The sequence below is a fragment of the Cyprinus carpio genome, chromosome A21 (genome assembly GCF_018340385.1).
Source record: "Cyprinus carpio isolate SPL01 chromosome A21, ASM1834038v1, whole genome shotgun sequence".
NCBI lineage: Eukaryota > Metazoa > Chordata > Actinopteri > Cypriniformes > Cyprinidae > Cyprinus > Cyprinus carpio.
Genome location: NC_056592.1, coordinates 14,442,426 through 14,456,023, shown reverse-complemented (window position 1 = coordinate 14,456,023; position 13,598 = coordinate 14,442,426). Strand labels below are relative to the sequence as shown.

Here is a 13,598-nt window from a genome sequence, read left to right as displayed (position 1 = left end):
AATATTGTGCTTTTTTTTATGAAGAGAATGGATTTTTTTTTTCTCTGCAGACCCCCTCATTAGCTGCATAAATCCTAAAAAAAAAAAAAAAAATAATACAGATAAATCTATTAATTGAGACTTGAATCTTAGATCTTATTTAATTTGTTTTATTTACACTAAATATAATATAAATGTACACTTACATTCAAGATAAATGAGATAGGAAACATAATATTGATAATAATAGGAAATTATTTTTTTTGGAATCAGGTTTGTATTATTATTATTATTATTATTATTATTATTATTATTATTATTATTATTTCAGTCTGGATATTTTCATACCCTAATCACAATCGTATTTAAATTTTTATTTCAAATTAATTAATACTAGTTTCTCTTTTTTTCACCAAGTTGGGGATTTTAATTTTGTTGAAACATGTTTTAATTATTTCCAATAATACTGATTATTTTACATTTCAATTTTAATATCAATTCAAGCTTCAGTGATAGCCAGAGTGAGAAATCAAAGTGTGTGGCACTATGTGGCCACTGAGGGGAGCCAACACAACTGTTCAGTTTCACATAGATCACACCCTCAGCAGTGTGGATTGTGGACACTGGACACTTTTGTGTCCATGCTTTATAAGCACATTTCTGTGATGCTCTGATTTACCATTAAAGCAAAAGAAGTCACATGCAGATTTATCATTAAATGAAGCAAATTTTCATAAGCTAGAATGTTTAATTTTGATCAATTATTAAATATTTTTCTATGATAGATAGATAGATAGATAGATAGATAGATAGATAGATAGATACATAGATAGATAGATAGATAGATAGATAGATAGATAGATAGATAGATAGATAGATAGATAGATAGATAGATAGATAGATAGATAGATAGATAGATAGATAGATAGATACATAGATACATAGATAGATAATATATACAGCATTTTTATTTATAAAATCAAAGTTAAATTTATTTTAGGAGCAAAATTCCATAAGCTATGATAATTTGTTTTAAAATAATATATTTATACACGTGTGTGTGTGTGTGTGTGTGTGTGTGTGTGTGTGTGTGTGTGTGTGTGTGTGTGTGACATGCAACAGTAAGAAAAATAAATCAAGATATGTTCTCTGAAAACATGACTTAGTATCTTATGCAGTTTGTCTTTAGATATTTTTGGACATTATCTATTTGGATATTTTTACTGGAACCAATACAAAAACATTAATTAAGAATTTAGTTGTAACTACAATTTTTTTTTCTCTCTTTACATTTTTTTTTCTCACCCTTTGTCCTCATTTTTTTTTTGTTGTGTGTGTTATTTTTGTTTTTAGTGTGATTATGAAAAGGAAATGTAGAAGCTTTATGTACAGGAAATGCAACAGCTGTAAGTTTATAGGCTGATGTGCTCAGAGTGAACCCCAGTGAGGCCCACTGTGGTTTTCAGTACATGGGTAGAGAGGCTCCACTGAAGCCCAGCGTTCACTAGCACTTCTGTTCTCATAGATGATCACTGTTTGACCATTGATGCCGGATTCAACGGGTAAGTTCCTTTGAAAATCTTTCTAAGGCTTATTTTTTCTTCTACTGTTGTCTGAGAACAGTTCCTATGGATCTTTGATTTTTTTTTTCTTTTATGCACCTTGTTTTTTTCTGGATGAGTCTTGTCCACCGTATTATCCATGTGTGACCAGGATTTGTCTGCTTTTGATGAAAATGAAAAATCAGTGACACCTCTCACATCTGAACCATTCTCTGCTTTATTGATTCTGTTTCCTTTGCTTCGCATGGCGTTGTCTCGTTTTCAGACTGAAAGAGAGGGATCAAAGAGAGGAGTGGAAAATTAACTGGGGGGGAAAGGAGGGGCTGTGGAGAACAGTGAAGTAGAAAGGGATGGAGAGCGTTTCATCGGATCAGTCAGCCAGTGTGGATGAGCTGGTGGAAGCCTGCATCAAAGCCTTTGGTCAGTGGTCATATTTGCTTCCTCCTTCTCTTGTGTCAACACTCTGATGAGCCAGTCAGAACAACACTGGCATGTTCAAGTGTATGCATTTGTGTCTGTTTCTTGATGTTCTTCAAACCTCTTCAGTGTTTCTCATGTTAATTTCTCTTGCTCAGGGGTCTTCATTTTTTTTTTTTTTTTTCATTTTATTTATTATATCATTAAAAATAAAAAAAAACTTGCTACATGAACTGTGTTAAGCTAACTGAGACTTGTCATAGAACTTGCATATCATTGCTCTTTTGTTCATTTTGATTGCTTCCATTGTCCTCATTTGTAAGACGCATTGGATAAAAGCATCTGCTAAATGATTAAATGTAAATATATTTATATATAATATAAATGTAAAGATATACATTTAAATACATGTAAATATTTTTAAAATATATACTGTATGTGTGTGTATTTATATATACATAATAAATATACAAACACATATAAACTAAAACTTATATTTTGGATGCAATTCATTGCGATTAATCATTTGACAGCAGTAGTATATACATATATATATATATATATATACACACACACACACACACACACACACACATTTTCAAGCTGAGTATTTAATGAATGTCATAGGCTAATGGATTCATGTTAATTAATGTGCAAATGTCTGTCTGGTTTTCTGTCTTCCTTGCAGACAATGATGAAGGTGTTCTGAAGGAGCCGTCGCTCGTGCGATTGTTTCTCACCATGCATCCCTGGTACCTGTCATCCAGTGACCTAGCTAAGAAACTTCTGCACAAGTATCCTCCTTCAGCAGACCTGTCACATTATACTTTCTCAGAACTTTGTATTTCGAAAAACTAGCATTAATGTCAAATAGAATACAAAGAAATACAAGTCTTTGTACATTTAGTTTAGTAGAGGTGACAGGCCGGCTTTTATGCTAGACATTTAGCACTTAGTACATTCGGTCATGGGTGGGGTTTGTCATTTATAGAGAGGGCTGACTGCATCGCAAACTGTTTCCATCACTCTCCTAACTGTCGATAATAGTAATGAAATGGAGCTACCTTGACAGTATTACAGGTCTCAGGAACAGGATTGCTCTGCAAATCGCCAGTCTCAAATCTGTCACCTTGTCAGGTAGGTTAAAAACCCATTTGTTCACCTATTTATTTATTTTTTATAATAATTATGCATATACTGAGTGGCTAAAAGCTTGAAGACATCCAAGGTTCAGCTCTTTCAGATAAACCCATTAGTAACAGTTGCACGAAATCAAGTACAGAATACAGCCGTAAATCATATTCAAACTTAATAGAGTGGCACCTACCTTTTCTCTTTCAGTATCATAATACCCCTCCAAAGGGCTTTAAATGGGCTTTTCATGCGACACTTAACCTTGGGGTTATCATATTTTTAAACCCTGCTTTAAAGGCAATGTTTCACTGAGGGGTTAGTGCTGCTTTTAAACCCTGTGTTACGAAACTCAGTGTGAAACGATGAGGAGTTAGATTAGAACAATGTCCCTTTTGTTGCCTATTTTAGTGTTAAAAGATTAGGTTTTATCTAAGTGTATTGGGTATTTTTGATATCTACAAAAACTGCTTGCCATGCTTACATTTAAAGGGACAGTTAACCCAAAAATGTACATTTTGTTATAATCTACTTACACTCATGTTGTTCCAAACTACTATGAATTTCTTTCTTCTGTCTCAGCAGGCATAGGACATCAATAATAACGTCAGATTAATGTTGGGCATGACTTTGCATTTTGGTTAAGAATGAAAAATGGATGCTAATTTGACATTGACGTAATGATGGATTTTGGTAACACAACCTAAAAACATCAAATAGCCTATCAACGTCAGCTGACCTCGGTATTGGACATCAAATTGACATTAGACATTGAATTTAAATTAAATTTTGGTCACCCGACATCGCAACCAAAATTTAACCAAATATCTACGTCTTATGACGTTTTGTGGCTGCTGGGGTTGAACACAAAAGAAGATATTTGGAAGAATATTGGTAACCAAATGTTGACAGCAGCTATTGACTTCCATGGTGTTTTTTTTTGTCAATGGCTACTGTCAACTGTTTGGTTACCAACATGGATGAACTATCTCTTTAAATGAAATATTACAAAACAACAATAAAATATAACATGAACTTTCTCATAAATGTTGCATATAAAAAAGCTTTTATTTCAGGCTGGACCAGTTATGAACATGTGCAGTCCTAAGTTTCCAACTGTTTCTATAGCAAACTGAACTTCTAACGGCAGTGATCCGATAACCTTACCATTTGGCTATTGGATGTTTTATTTAGAATGCAGGACTTATTTCGCCATATCACAAGGGGCACTTTTACCTATTTGTGGTAATATGAGTGCACAAACAACCCATAAACCGAATAGCTTTTGCCTCAATAAATGTTAATGGACAGTGGAGTAAAAAAAATGTAAGTGCTGTAATTTGTTAAAACATTTAAGAGAACATAAGTGACAGAAAACATGTTAACTAGAAGAAAAAGGCTATTTAATGGTCCAAAACCATTATTTAAACATGCTGCATGCTGTGTTCGTCCAATCACTGATATTGAGATTCACAGCTTGCAAATTTCCTTAGGGGCCATTCACACAGAACACGTTTTTGTGTTTAAAAATGTGAGATGCAGGGCAGTGGAATAAAAAAAAAAAATGCATGGTATTGAAACTTCAGTGGCACATTTTTAGATAGCAGTGTCAAAATGAGACGTGATATGTAAGCGGAGTGTTCAAAGATGTCCATCTAGTTCATGTTAACATAAAAAAAAACTGTGGAAAAGCAGCAAAAACGTGTTACGTGTGAATGCCCCCTTAAGGAGAACTCCCTATTAATGCTAATGGTTTTGAAATGTATGCATTTATGCAGACCTATTTCACGCTCAAATGCATCTATGGCTGTGGTGTCCACATACTATCTGGCCATGCAGTGCATATTTCTTGTAAAGATATGGATGTTCTTTGTCATAAGGCAGCTGGGTTGTATCACAGAGGTGTATTGTGAATTCACATAAAGCAGTTGAGGCAAGACTATTCACCAAAAATGCTCGTCCTCCTGTTGTCTTGCCTAGACCTATTTCATGCACAGCTATTCTGTGTCATAGCTCTCTATGTCTTTCGTCTCTCTTTCTCTTTCAGGTACTGGATATCTGAGTTCCCAGCTGAGTTTGACCTGAACCCCGCACTGGCTGAGCAGATCCGCGGTCTGAAAGAGCGACTGGAACAGAATGGAGATGTGAGGCGTAGTCTGCTCATCGACATAGACAGCATGTGAGTCTCAGGGGCACAGAACTCACCCAAACCGCTGCTCCTTTGATACAGAGGGCTGGAGAATGTGTGGGGATAGTGTACTGAACATCACAAACAAGCTGCATGTCTGAGATACTCAAACAGCTAGAAGTTCTTAGGTCAATGAGAAATAAGAATGTCAAAGATAAAGAGAAGTCTAGTTAAAAACAAATATACCAAGTTCTTGTAAAAAAAAGTTATTTGTACTTGTGGATATCTATCTGTCTATCTTAAATATACGTGTGTGTGTGTGTGTGTGTGTGTGTATTATTATTTTTTGCATTTTTAAATAATGAATATCATGATGCTTAGTCTTTTTGACCTGAAAAATATAAATAAAACAATATATAAAATAACTATTTTCATTAAAAAAAAAGAGTTCAACTTTTTAAGTAATTTCTTATTTCATGGTTACATTAAAAAGGTTTTCTATGTTGGATGTTGGTTACAACACACTAACTTTGATCTGATTTGACAGAACAGAAAAACAATGTTTTTCAAATATATATATATATATATATATATATATATATATATATATATATAGATTTATAACTTAATAGATCTAGAGTGTCATGTCACTGACCTGTTAATATAATCCAATATAATAGAAAAAGTTGCATACTTAATATTTAGGCAATACGGGACAAGCAACAGAAATACAATGTCTTGTTTGTTCTGCCTGTAGTCCATCTTACGAATGGCGACGTCAACTGGATGAAACTGTCCAGAAAAAACGCAAGACCTCTCTTCTTTTTGACCACCTGGATGCTTCCACCCTGGCTGAACACTTAACATATATGGAGTACAAATCATTTTGCAAAATTTTGGTAAGTCTCTTAATTTATAGATGCAGTATTTAGTCGTGACTTTGTGCTCGTAATAGCATGACCTCGAGTCTGAGTTCATATTGCAAATGAAAAATCTGTTCCCCCACAGTTCCAGGACTACCACAGTTTCGTGATGCACGGCTGCACGGTGGATAATCCCATTCTGGAGCGTTTCATTACTCTGTTTAACAGTGTTTCCCAGTGGATCCAGATCATGGTTCTCAGTAAGCCTACAGCTCAGCAGAGAGCCACTGTCATCAGTGAATTCATCAATGTGGCCCAGGTTAATCCAACTCACTCGCTCGCTTATATTTTAAGACATGTAATCTGTTTACAGCAGGGTCCAAAAGTCTCAGACCACATTGAAGATCTGGGGATTCAGAATCTAATTTAAAACTGAAAAAAAATAAAATAAATAATAATGTTTTAGGATTTTGAAATGAATATATACATATTGTACTCTGTGTGTGCATGTGTGTAGAGGCTACTGCAGCTGCAGAACTTCAATACACTGATGGCTGTAGTGGGTGGGCTCAGCAATAGCTCCATTGCTAGACTCAAGGATACGCAGGCGCTCATTGGCAGCGAGACGCGCAAGGTGAGGACTGCCAGAGTGCTGCTTTGTAAACACACCTCCAATACTGGCAGGAAAAACAAACAGCTGTAGCACTCCAACTCTGGCTATGAGAGATAAGATTCTTAAAGTCCACTTTTCAGTAGATGGATTGAGTGCCATTTTCATACTCTCTGCAAGATTGCTCAGAAATATCAATAATTGAGTCAAGTGCTCTGTTATCAGGCAACCAAACATGAGCAGGAATATCTTGTACCCATGTACTGAAATCCCCTTTCCTCATATTACGACTGCACTGGGCTTCAGCCTAACCAATGTTCTCCTCTGCATTTAATCAGGTCTTTGATGGATTGGTGGAGCTGGTCACTTCCTCTGGAAACTACAGTCGCTATCGTCAGCGTTTCTCAGAATGTTCGGGATTCCGCTTCCCCATCCTTGGGGTGCATTTGAAGGATCTGATTGCCGTCCATGTAGCCCTGCCTGATTGGTTTGACCCGGAGAAGACTAGGGTCAACCTAACCAAGACTCATCAATTGTATGCCATTCTTGAAGAGCTGGCGCTCATTCAAAGCACTCCGCCCAGTATAGAAGCCAATTCAGACCTGCTGAATCTGCTTATAGTGAGTCTGTTATGGGAGGAATGGGTTTGCTGTAATAAAAATTATTATTATTATTATTATTATTATTATTATTATTATTATTATTATTATTATCATTTTAATGCATTTTAAAATTTAATTTATTCCAGTGATTTCCGAACTCTCGGATTCTCTGATGAATAGAAAGTATAAAAAATAGCATATATTTGACATTTGCATACATATATATTATATCATTTACATATTTACTTGTAATTTATTTTAAATTATTTGTAGGATTTTATACAAAAATGAATTCATATAAATTTAATATATCTATGAATAAATCATTTTTATATATATTCCTTTAAATTATAAATATTTTCAGTAAATTGATAGTTAAGTAGGCGACATTAAGGTTGAAATAGCCTGTGATGGATTTCTCAAGTCTATGTCATTTATCAATTATTGTTCAGAATTTACATTTATTGTATTCCTGTCCAGGTGTCTTTGGACCAGTACCATTCAGAGGATGAGATATATCAGCTGTCTCTACAGAGGGAGCCTCGCAGTATTAAACTATCAGTGAGTCACCCCACCGACATAACAACTGCTCAGATAGCAAATCAGTAGCCACCATGAGGTAGAAACCACCTATTACAACCACTCATGACAAAATTTGACAGATTAATTTTCCCATGTTGCTTGCATAATCCATTTACGTAGACTTGCAGCTGGGAGCCTGAACCACTACTCTGTAATTATTCTGTTCAACCAATGGACAGCAGTCATTTATCCATATCTGCTGGTGCCTTATTTTCACTTGCTAAGTGAATATGCTATTGATTTCTGGCCTTTTAGGCTTCCAGCTCAAAGTCACAGTCTCCTCTAATAGAACAGTGGTCATCTTCAGTCAAACCCAAAGCGGATCCAGCCATCATCAACAAACACATTGAAAAAATGGTGGAGGTATGTGACCCATGCTACTTTCAATTCACTTATCATTTTTATGAATAATTATTTGGTTTTCAAATAAATTAATTGTTTGCAAATAGTATAAAAATGCAATAATTAGGTGGTTGCATGTGACAACAGTCAGTTATGCAGTTTCCGTGTTCCAGACAGACTGACAATCTCATTGAATCAGGAATGAAACAAGTGACTGCCCTTATGAGTGAGTCATTAGATCTATCAATCAACTAATTTGTTCAAAAACATTGATTCGTTCAAAAAATGAAACAAGTGACTGACCTTATAAGTGAGTCATTAAATATTTCACTCAAACATTTTGTTCAAAAATACAGATTCATTCAAAAACTGAAAAAAGAAACTGACTTTATGAGTGAGACATTGAAACACTCACTAAATTTATTTGTTCAAAAACACTGATTCATTTTAAAAAATGGAACAAGTGACTTCTTTCAAAAACACTGATTTATTCAGGTATTAAACAATTTACTGATCTTATGAATGTGACACTGAATCATTCACTCTACTGATTCATTCAAAAAACGAATTGAATCAGGAATGAAACAAGTGACTGACCTTGTGAGTTTGTCATTAGATTCTTCACTCAACCAATTTGTTCAAAAGCACTGACTCATTCAAAAAATGAAACAAGTCACTGATCTAATGAGTGAGACGTTGAATCATTCACTCAATCGATTTGTTCAAAAACACTGTTTCATTTAAAAAAGTGACTGACCTTTCAAACATAGTGATTCAGTTAAGGAGTTAAACAATTGACTGACCTTATGAGTGAGTCATTAAATCTTTCACTCAGTCAATTTGTTCAAAAACACTGATTCATTTAAAAAATGAAACAAGTGACTTATCTTTCAAACACACTGATTCATTCAGGAATTAAACAATTGACTGGCCTTATGATTGCAACACTGAATCATTCACTCAACTGATTGATTCCAAAAAACAAAACAAAACAAAAAAACGAATTGAATCAGGAATGAAACAAGTGACTGACATTACAGGTGAGTCATTACGTAAATCTTTCACTCAGCCTATTTGTTTAAAAACATTGATTCATTCAGAAAATCATTCAAGTGACTGACTCACTGTGTGAGACATTGAATCATTCACTCAATCGGTTTGTTCAAAAACAAAAAGGAATGTACCATTGAAACATGAAGCCACTTATTTCTGCTTTTAGTTTGCAAATATTTTAATTTCTGGAGCAAATGTAAGTTATGTGATAACTTTTTATTTATAGACTGGCTTATTAAAAGAAATATCATATTTACAATCATGCCATTGTGCTGAACAACAAATAATGATCAATACTGTTGTGTGTGATACTGCACAAATTTGAAAAGAATTCCAGAAAAGCATGCAATAAATTAACTTGTGGTGAAAGAGAACTAATTGGAAGATGTCTTACTTTCAGTCAGTGTTTCAAAATTTTGACACTGATGGCGATGGCTACATTTCCCAAGGAGAGTTTGAGATCATCAGGAGGAATTTCCCTTACCTTTGCAAGTTTGATGAACTGGACCAAAACCAGTGGGTTTATCAAGACATCTTTCCAGTGTAACTGGAGTAATTATTTTCCCTCATTTGTCAAAGTCTACAGTACAGTAAATGTCCCATCTTTCTCTTTCTCATTTTCACTCCCAGGGATTGTAAGATTAGCCGTGAGGAGATGATTGGGTACTTCACAAAGGCGAGCTCCTTACAGAACTGTAAGATGGGTTTTGTTCACACGTTTACAGAGGCGAGCAGCGTCAAGCCTTCATTTTGTCGGCACTGCTCTCGTTTGGTGAGTGCATGTTTTATTTGGGGCTCAGTCTCTTTATCTTCATCTGTCATCAACGTGATGACAGCCCACACATGAGATGAAATAAGATCTTTTCAGTGTCATGAGAAACAGACATCTAGATCTGTATTTATTTCAAAAAGCACAGATGCACATAATGCCTACTTTGTTATCACTCGAAAGCCAGATCGTATTTACGGCTTGCATTTGTTCATATGTGTCTCTGCTGTCAGAGGTTCATAGTGCTTGTGTTGTTTTCGGTGTGAGTTCAGCAGGGTTGTGTTTAAGGGTGTGTCTGTGGGAAAGATGTTGTTATGTTTGATGTTGTTATTTTTGTGTGTTTGTTGTTGGGTTTGTATTTTTATAATTTCCTGTTTTGTTATATGTTGTTATGTTTACTGTTTTCTGTTGGGTTTTGTTTGTTGGTTGAACTTGTCAAGCTTTTTCCATGAAATTAAATTACACTTAGGCTATGCTTTCTATTTTCTTTTTTTTAAGTAGTATTTTTGAAAAATGTTGAATATTATGTTTACTCACATGAAATATAGTTATGACATGTATGCAATTAAACAAGAAAAAATTATTATCTCAAATAATGAGCTAAACTACAGCACCCAAAATTTCTAAAATGTGTCATGTTTTTTCTTATATATTCTGTCATTGTGGTTTATTTAATGTATGTTAATTCTTGCAGATATGGGGATTTTACAAACAGCGATGCAAATGCATAGGTATGAAACCAAATGTAGACCTTAACTCTTATCTTTTTCCTGTGTAAATGTGGCATTGTGACCCTCCTCTGTGTTTTTTCAGTGTGTGGGGTGAGCTGTCATAAAGACTGCTGCAGTCGTTTGGCCATCGAGTGCCGTAAGCGTGCACAGAGTGTCAGTTGTCACAGTGACGTTTCCTTTAAGGCCACACGCTCTTTCAGCTTTCCGCCTCCCTCCAGCACAGAGCCGATAGGTTTTTTCTTTTTTCCTCCTTCCTGCAGAGAGGAGATGGTTGATTAGTCAGGTGGTTTATTATAAAGTGGTGTTGTTGATAATATAATTGTTGTACATGCCTTTTTGTGTGTGTTTGTATGTGAGGGTGGTTTTTTGGTCACGGGTTAAATTTTGGTTACGTATGTGTGTGTGTGTATATATATATATATATATATATATATATATATATATATATATATATATATATATGTATATGTTCTTTCTGAATAAAAGTAAATGGCACTTTTCAATTAAAAAATGTAAATTAATAAGATAAATTAATTATTTTTTATAAAACTATTTTTTCTAAAATATTTTTTTTTTTTTGTTTTTTTGTTATTTTATTTTTTTATTTTTATTTTAAGTTGATTAAATTATTCTTATTTAATTTTAAAAATATAATTAAAATTTATATTTTCACCATGACACTTTCAGTGTATATATAGATTTATATAATATAATATATATATATATATATATATATATATATATATATGATTTTTTTTTTTTTATATTTCTTTTTTTTTTAAGTTTATAATAAAGTAAATTATTTTATCAACTTCATTAATTTTTTATTATTTTATTTAATTAGAAAATGCTAATTATGCAAATGACAGCTATATTGCACTTATAGGTAATATTCTACAAAAAGTACTTAAAATATTTTATAAATAAAATAAAATAAACAATTTTACTGTAAATGTGCATGCATTGTCATGGCCTTACAATATAAAATATTGTAAAATACTTAAATCAGCCAAAAAATTAAATTAAAATAGTAATAATAAAATATTGTAAAAATATGCTTTGTCAGGTTGAATGTAATTGTTATTGAAAAGCCCTATCCTGTCTAGTACTTACTACTATTTATCTTTTGAAGAGTAAACAATGATAATAACTCGCAGTGACTTGAGTGACTCTTTCCCAGCCTTTCATTCTCTCTCTGTACCTCCACAGTCATCACAGACGGCTCTCAGGAGGAACAGGATGAGGTTTTGGATGTCCGCCTTTGATGGGGTTTGAAAAGTAGATGTATATTGCCAACACATTCTCCTCGTGGTTGAGAGCTTTTTCATTAAGTCCTTCTCATGAACAGAAATCCATCACCTGGCATTAGATACGTTCCTCTCCTCTCTATTTCCACAGGAACATCCTGGAGCAAATCCATAAGCAAGCGCAGCAGCAGGGACAGAGCTGTTCCTTTCTTTAGTATATCCATAGGGAGTTTCTGTAGCAGTGTCAGAGTTTGTCTGTGCGTCTGTGTTCGAGCGTTTTTTGTTCTATTTGATTCTTCTATACTGTAATCTCTCAGGGGTCTGAAAATAGCACATGGATTTCAAACAAATAAGAAAAAAGCACCAGTTAAGTCGCAAAAAATATTCAAATATTTTCCTTAAAGTTCACTTAAGATGTAGGTAAACTTAGTTTTTCATAACCATTTTTCATCCTTTTAGTAGAAGTAGAATTAAATGATGTTTTGTATGAAATGGGACTAAAACAACCCATTGCAATATATAATCTGTCACCTATGCACACATGTCCAAGAAGTAACAATAAAAAAAAAAAAATGTCCATGATCAATGCGCAATGGTGCAATTTTTGTTAGAAATTACAATGATATTTTAATTGGGAGTCCTGTAACTGCATGATTTCATTGATCTTTTTAATTCTCATATGAATTATGAATAGAAGAGAAGGTCAAATGAATGACTTGTTGCAGACATTATTGTGCCACGGCCATCTCTCATCACAGGCTTCAATTTCTCACCAATAGAAGGCGCTGTTGTTCTAAACTGAGAAAGCGATTCGAGAAGTTCTTGTGCTGCCTCATTTGCTTTCTGTTTTTATGTTTATATTCTTTATTATGCATATGAATCATTTGTTTTCTTTGATGTACATTTACATGTTTTTTTTGCTGTATAATAAATAGAACATTTAATCAAATGGATATATTCTGCTGCCTGCTTGTCATTATTTTTGGAGGCAGAGAGTATTCACTTGGAATGCAGATATTGCAATTGTTCATGAACTGTAGCCAGCCATGTGGGCGGGGCTTAAAGCACGGCCATTTAAGCTACATTATGTGCTTAAGACTTCCATTAGTGTCTTATACGAGAAGTGCAGTGGCATGTCAAGAACTTTGAGTGATCGTTCATATTTTCATTTATAGACTATAAAAATCCTGTATTAATTTATGCTAAAATGGAATATAGTAGGTTGCCACAAATTCACTAAAAAAAATAGGTGATGTCAAAATGTGACACTAAAGTTTTAGACATTTTGGGAGGCATTGTGGTGCCTGTATAGTTCATAGTCCATAAACATAATTGGTCATAAGAATCAACCTACTATATTTTAACCTTAAAATATACTGATAATTACCATAAGCATGTCAAAAAATAAAAATAAAAAAATTAATGCAATAAATATTAACCAAACTATTTGAAATGTAACTTTAAACATCAATGTAACTAAATTAAAATAAAATATAAACAAAATTGATGGGCATCTTTTTACAGTTTTTTTATTAGAAAAGAAATAAAATACATAATTATTTTTTATAATATATATAAAATT

General features: G+C 33.7%; 1 protein-coding gene across 1 annotated transcript; it reads left to right on the top strand.

Moving 5' to 3' along the window:
- Nucleotides 1–1,393: 1,393 nt before the first annotated feature.
- On the top strand, nucleotides 1,394–12,034 carry rasgrp2 (RAS guanyl releasing protein 2 (calcium and DAG-regulated)). Its single transcript, XM_042711479.1, has 16 exons — nucleotides 1,394–1,541; nucleotides 1,807–1,961; nucleotides 2,647–2,752; nucleotides 3,039–3,095; nucleotides 5,137–5,268; nucleotides 5,975–6,116; nucleotides 6,226–6,399; nucleotides 6,598–6,714; nucleotides 7,029–7,310; nucleotides 7,773–7,853; nucleotides 8,130–8,237; nucleotides 9,670–9,785; nucleotides 9,900–10,041; nucleotides 10,733–10,769; nucleotides 10,852–11,001; nucleotides 11,979–12,034. The coding sequence occupies exons 2-16, from the start codon at nucleotides 1,892–1,894 to the stop codon at nucleotides 12,032–12,034; spliced, it is 1,770 nt and encodes a 589-aa protein (XP_042567413.1). The 5' UTR covers nucleotides 1,394–1,541; nucleotides 1,807–1,891.
- The last annotated feature ends 1,564 nt before the right edge of the window (nucleotides 12,035–13,598 follow it).